General features: G+C 41.4%; 1 protein-coding gene across 1 annotated transcript in view; it reads right to left on the bottom strand.

The window, feature by feature from the left end:
* Positions 1-5,837, bottom strand: part of smtnl (smoothelin, like) — a 24,869-nt gene extending 19,032 nt beyond the window's left edge. The window contains exons 1-2 of the mRNA XM_005738302.1: positions 5,676-5,837; positions 4,435-5,379 (exon numbers count right to left, since the gene is read on the bottom strand). Coding sequence (XP_005738359.1) covers positions 4,435-5,112 — 678 coding nt within the window. The 5' untranslated portion in view covers positions 5,113-5,379; positions 5,676-5,837. The remainder of the gene's footprint in view (positions 1-4,434; positions 5,380-5,675) is intronic.
* Positions 5,838-6,674: the final 837 nt, after the last annotated feature.

Here is a 6,674-nt window from a genome sequence, read left to right as displayed (position 1 = left end):
CACACACACACACACACACACACACACACACACACACACACACACACACACACACACACAAATGTGTTTCCATTTTAAACGAATTTCACCGAACTTAATCAGATGAAACAGAACTTCTCATATATACAGTTATGATCATCTTGATGAGGCAGATGGATATGACTAATAACCTCAGTGAAAATAAAAATACATAAAGTACATTTCCACTCAGCTTCTTCTTTAAAGAGAAGGGAGACCGCAGCGAAAAAAAAGAGACTGATCATGAATAAAGACGCTCATAACTCACTCACAGATACATGCTGCAGGTGCTTTCACTTCACTACCAGAGCGAAGGTGAAATGTGTGCACACAGGTGCGTGTGTCCGCTTGTGACCGCTTGGCATGTACATTGATGGTGAGGAGTAACAGCTGGAGAGCAGGATGGAAGACGACACGCCTGTACACATCTCTCTGGCTGCAGATAGCTTCAGCCTGGACACGAGCTGTTAAGTATGCCTGTAGTCTTTGTATTTTTTTTAACAGAAACTGAACTCTATGCACCGTATCCTCCCCATCTCACCTTGACAGCCAGGTGAGGATGTGGCACCTGAGCGAGCTGCAATTATGATTTCAAACAGCAGCCATGAAGCTAATTACCACAACACAGAGCACACACAGCCAACCTCTGTGAACACATGCATTATTCTGCTGTGTGTGGCTGACAGTGGGGGATCTCCCACAGCAGAGATACACAGAAACAAAGGTGCCCTTGTGTTGTTTAGCTCTGACCATATGATTTCACAGAAGATAACATTCTTCTGTTGTATCCACGACATAGTTTGGTAATCACGGATACAGGAGCAACAGCTATTACCATAAAGTGTGCAAGTGCTTTTAACGTTTTTTTAAGACTTGTAACTCTGCATGAATATCATATCATCAACAGATGTAATCATGTATAGGTGCACCCATGGCTTCAAAAGCTAGCAGTGCCCATTTAGCAGAAATAAATTGCTTGTGGGTCATTTCTGATGATCCTTCGAGGTAAAAATGCAAGATGCTTGTCTTGCATGTACTGCCTGTTTCTCCAGCAACATATCAATGGAGCTCCTTCCATAATGCTGCATTTCTTTTGAGACATTCCGTGGTGGATTTGCAAGACTTCTTAAGACCACTGTGCATCACAGTTGGTATGAGGACCCAAAGTTATCTTTGGTTCTCACAAAATATTTGCACAGTGTGTCTGTCAACACAGACTAAATTATTTCAAAAGGCCTGCTCTCCAGCTAATTGTTCATTAGTTATTTGTTTTGTAAGGAGATATAAATATATAGAAATATAGTGCTCTTTGACACTAAAAGCCATTGAAACACAACGTAAATCCTACAATGAAATCTGGGGCTTTTTGGAGAAACTATTTACTCTTAATTTGGTGGTCAAGTCTTTCCTTACTTAAAAAAAAACTCTACAGCCACCTTTTCTATCTAGCATTTTAGATCTTCGCAAGATGACATGCTTGAATAGCAAGGAGAAAACCAGACCCCAAAGACGTGAGAGGTTCAAATTAGTGATGCTCTGGCCTATTTAAAAGGAAGAAAAAAGATCAGACAAGTCAGCTGGTCTAAAATGCTAAAGTTACATTCTGATTGATGTGCATGTGTATTTCTGAAGCTGTCAATAACATTCTTTGTGAACCAAATCGTATTTTAAATGCTACAGTATGTGTGGCACTTTTCAACATGCAGCAGATGGCACATGCGCAATGCTAACTTGCTGAATGTGGTTAAAGTTAGCAGAGGTAGCACCAGCTTTCTTTTCAAGTACTAGTAGTAAGAAGCCAGCAAAGCAGTAAGGTGCCAGCTGGTGGTGGATGGCTCCATTGATAATGCCAACATCTAACTTCTGTTGGACATTAATAAAATAATAATATAAATATTTTATTTCACTGACTACCATTTTGGATGCTGCATGTCCATGTCTATGTTTAAGGAGTTCCAAACTGCCTCTCATATGTTCATAGGAGTGAGATAAATACTTTATGATCATGTGTGTTAATGTGGTGTAGTGTAACTGCATTGAGTGAGTCATTCAAACTATCTGAATGCCAGTCCAGTTGACATAACCTGGAATTCTAATTACTTGGATGTAAATAGCCACTTTTTCAAAACGCTGACTAGTTATGTCAGCCGTTTCCATACAATGTGTTTACTACTTCCCATGATGGTATGTGTATCTCCCAGCTTTGTGTCAGCGCTGAGTGCACAGGAAAGGCTAAATTCGGGAGCTGCCCTGCTCTGAATAAAAAGCAGACTTAATACTAACCTCATGATTGTCACACTTTCCACAACTTTATGGTGTGTCTTCTCAGGACCTCCTCCTGCCATACAAGTTTCCCAATGCCACTTTAAAGTACTAGTAACAGCTTGACATGTGACTTCACATATTATCTACTGTTGATGGACTCACAATGGTGGTCATTGAGTTCAGCAAAGTGAACATCTGCTCTGCAAAAATCTTTGGCATAGAAAATGAAAAAAATAGAACCAAGATTTTAATAATATACTATAGAATCACATAAATGTAAGCACATTGAACAAGTTTAGGTTTTGATAGGGCAACTTGTGTATCTCACTCACTCTCAGCTGGGATAAGTTGGGGGTCATAGGTAAGATTGGTGCATGCCTTAAAAATGCATTTAATATTCTCAAGTTCCATTTAATTCTGTCGCTCTGAAATTGCAAATACTTGAAGGGTATAATCAGTACTCCAAACCACTCAATCGCCTAGGAACGGGAAGACATTAAAAAGCATCTTGATCGTCTTAAGCTGCTGTCTAGCCTAAATATTTAGAAAGTTTCCTTATTTCTCTAAGGAACCCATAAATTTATCATGAGGACAAGGCCAGGAAAACCACACGCTCATCATCAACCGGCTGAGTGATGCAGAAACCACAGGATGGATAAAAGCCAGGAGATTCTCTTTCGGTTTCATCAGAGGCTAAACAAGCCAAGGAGGAAAACAAAACCAGCTGATGTAAATGGTTAAGAACAGTCATAAGACAGAAGACATACTTTCATGAATTGCATCCCAAGTTGAACTTAAAATAACTGGGAATAGCTCAGAAAGCACAAAACACTAAAACTCTGACTCACAGACTCATTGATGTATTGTGATGTAACCCACATGGACACATCATGAAACCAGCTCTAAAACATTCTTGGCATCTGAAAAAATATCAGCTTTACAGAAACTAAGAGAACAAGCTTGTTTTGTTAGCTTCACCCACCAGTTTCTGGATGCAGTCATTATAGTTTCAAACGACTTTCACAAGACCAAAGGAGAACTATGTAATCATTCAGGTGAAGCTAAGGCATGAAAATCAAACCAAAACTGGATAAACGTGGTACATCCAGGACTAAGGCAATAATGACTAACCAGAGCCGACATTTCACAATGCTGACTTCAAATATTTAGTACACGTCTGAAAAACCACACAACCGCACTAACTTCACCTCCCAGGAGCCTTCTTGACTCATGTTACTGCACTTCATAAATCCTTAAGCATCCTGGCAGAGGGCTATTGTGCAACCACAGTGACATAGCCAGTGCCTCGTATGACACATCTACACACCCACAATTCAACATTGCTTCATTTAAACTCATAAATCTGTGTCTTTACCACTGTGGCCATTGCAACTACTGCTACTTTGCAGTTGCACTATATTAAATTTCCATTCATGTTACAAAGTACATGACAAATCTGAACTGTAAACTAGAGAGTAGATAAAAATATGCGAAGAGCTTCTACAAGAACCCTGGAGGGCATCAAGTGTACATTTTTTTGGAATAGATTCCTTGAAAGAGTGTAACATTTCTTCCCTTGCAGGCTAAAGCAATGGTTTTCAGTCAGGTTAATGCCAGGGAACAATCAAGAAACTTTTTAAGGAACAATTAAAAAGTTAAAGAAACAATATATATTGCAGTAATATTACAACAATTTAACTGCTAGCTAAATTAAAACTCTATTTTTAGCCAAATGTAATTATAAAACTGAGATATTTAAATGTGCCTACAGTTTCAATTATTACCAATAATATAACAGATAAACTGAAATTGTGAACTACAGATATATAACCATCTATATAAATGTATCTGCTAATATATGCTAATGGCAGTTAGCAGTTAGCTAAGTTAGCACAACATTTTAAGGTAACAGAGGCACATAGGCCTAGGCCAAGACAGGTAGAAACGGAAAAATGTGTATTCCCTGACAGGTTGCTGATGGTTACTGTTGTCAGTAAAAACCAGTTCAATATCAGTGCAAATAAAAATAAATGCGACATGGCAAGGTTGACTGAAGAAGTTTCACATTTGTTCATTCGGCACATTTGTTCACTCTAGACATCAAAAACCTCTGAACCACATGAATGGATTTCTGCTCTATGAAGTACTCACATTTGTCTTGCTGGACACAGCAAAAGTGGCTCGGCTGGAGAAGCGGGTGATGGAGGGGCTGCTCCCAGACACTGGGCTTGTCACCATGGAGGAAACTCTGGAGCCAGCTGGAGGACTACTGGAGGTGGAGGAGGATGAAAAAGTGGCAGGGGGGGATGCAGGGATAGTTTGATTGCTGAGGCTGCTGTAGGTCTGGGCTTGGCTTCCCAAGGTGGAGGTCTGCATGTGTAGATGAGCCTGACTCTGCGTGTGAGCCTCACCTTTTCCGTAGATCACCTCCTTTATCTCATGGTGATTCTCCTCAATGTCATCTAGGTGGTTCTTGTGGTTTTGGGCATGTGTGTGGTGGTTGTTGTTCAGCAAGGTGCTCCTGTCACATGTGATGCCACTGAGGAGCTCCACCTGTCGAGTCAGAGAATCCAGCTGGCTCCTGAGCTGCCGATTCTCCTGCTGGAGATGAACCACGGCTCGTCCGAGGGGCCCACTCAAGTTGTTCGTCTCCTCCAGACGACGCTCCATACCCAGTTTAAAAGTACTCACATCCACATGGATCTCCCTGATGGCATCCCTTAGAGTGTTCTCATAACGGGCTAGTGCTGCACACACAGTCTCGCCCTCTGGAGAGCAAGATCCTGGGCAGCACACTTCTCCCATGTCACCCACTGCTGGGGCTTCCATTGGCACAGATGCCACCACTGCTGACCCTTGGGGAACAGGCCAGATAGTCTGCAAGTTAATGACTCCCTGGTGACGGTCTGCCTCAGTCAGTGATCTGAGAGTTTTGCCGGAGGGGGTGGGGACTGATGGACAGGAGTTAAGAGGTGAAAGTTTGAAAGGGGCTGCAAAGGACTGGTCTGTGTTATTACCACTCCTTCAGCTATGTCCCGAGATAGGATGCTCAGTAAGGTCTGCTTTCCAGGTACCAACTTTCACGCCAGCTTCTGTCTGAAAATACAAAGTGAATAAAATGCAAACACACTGTTAAACTCTTCAAAGATCTGCTGAAGCTCAACTGAGATGACTGTCTGTGGAGGATAATTAGGGGAAAATTTAATATCTAACAAAAACTGACACAGCAAACTTGATTCTAAGCAAAAGTTCAGACTGAAAAAAGCTACATTGTTTCAAAGAACTGAGAAGAACAGAATAAAAGCATTCATTTCTTTGAGCCAGATCTGATTTACAGCTGCTGAGAAACACAACGATGAGGTCATCTTCACCCACAGCTGCAAAAAACCTACCTTGGTTTTGCTCTTTGCTACAGCTCACCAGACTTTCCTCGGCAGCTGTACGTCTGTGTGTGAGGGTGTGCGAGCTCTGCTCTGCTCTGCTGGCTCTCTGGTTTGTTTAAAGGTTGATCACTCCTCTGGCCTTGGGGAGGGAGGAGAAAGGGAGGGATAAGGGAGGAGGGTAGTGGTGGAGTGGAGAACTTGCATGCAAAGAGTAGTAAATGTGAGGGGAGGGGAAGTGGGGCGGTGCAGTGGGTAGATTTTATGTCCTAACACTGTCTAAACTGTCTTACTCCTCCTACCCTTTATGTTACAGCAAGTTTTCCCTGTTTAAATGTATACATGTTAGACGATATTGGAAGAAGAAACAATGAAATATGACTGCTGTAAAATAGAGTATTCGTGTTTATCAAAGCCTGTAACTTGAATGTATTTTTTGCACGTATCATATAGTGGCCACTCACAACAAATTGCTTAAACACCACTGACATTCTCCTAAGCTGAACTGACGATTCTGTTTTTCATACAGCTGGTTGAAATACTTGAAATGTGTGCTGCTGTACTTATAGAGAAGAACCCGCAAATAATTTTCCACTAATCTTGCAATTCCCTTCAGCTCTGTGCTAAAGCCTTAGCATCTTTCAACTTATAAAACTGAGTCTGTGGTCTGCAAATTTCCAGTCTAAGGCTCTCTTCAGGCTCATTTATCAAAACAGCAAGCAGCTGTTTTCAGTGAAAAGCTCTGCTACAGATACTCTACACTATCTGCTAGCCATTTATTACCAAATCATCACAATCACATAGCATTTTGCTGTTATGCTGCTTTGTGTCCACTGGACATGAAATTCCCTGGAACCTGTTTTTTTACGAGGTAGAAGACTAGGTTTTATATCACGATTAGAGATTAAGTGAAGCCAGTTAACTGTTTCCCTAGATGTTGTCACTTTTCAAAAGAAAATCTGTCCTATTGTAGTTTGTGCCTGATGGCCAGAGGACACAGGCTGAGCCCCC

Source organism: Pundamilia nyererei, unplaced genomic scaffold, assembly GCF_000239375.1.
Source record: "Pundamilia nyererei isolate P.nyererei 1_Seehausen unplaced genomic scaffold, PunNye1.0 scaffold00083, whole genome shotgun sequence".
In the NCBI taxonomy this organism is placed as follows: domain Eukaryota; kingdom Metazoa; phylum Chordata; class Actinopteri; order Cichliformes; family Cichlidae; genus Pundamilia; species Pundamilia nyererei.
Note: the sequence above shows the minus strand (reverse complement) of the source record. Positions and strands in the feature narration are given on the sequence as shown.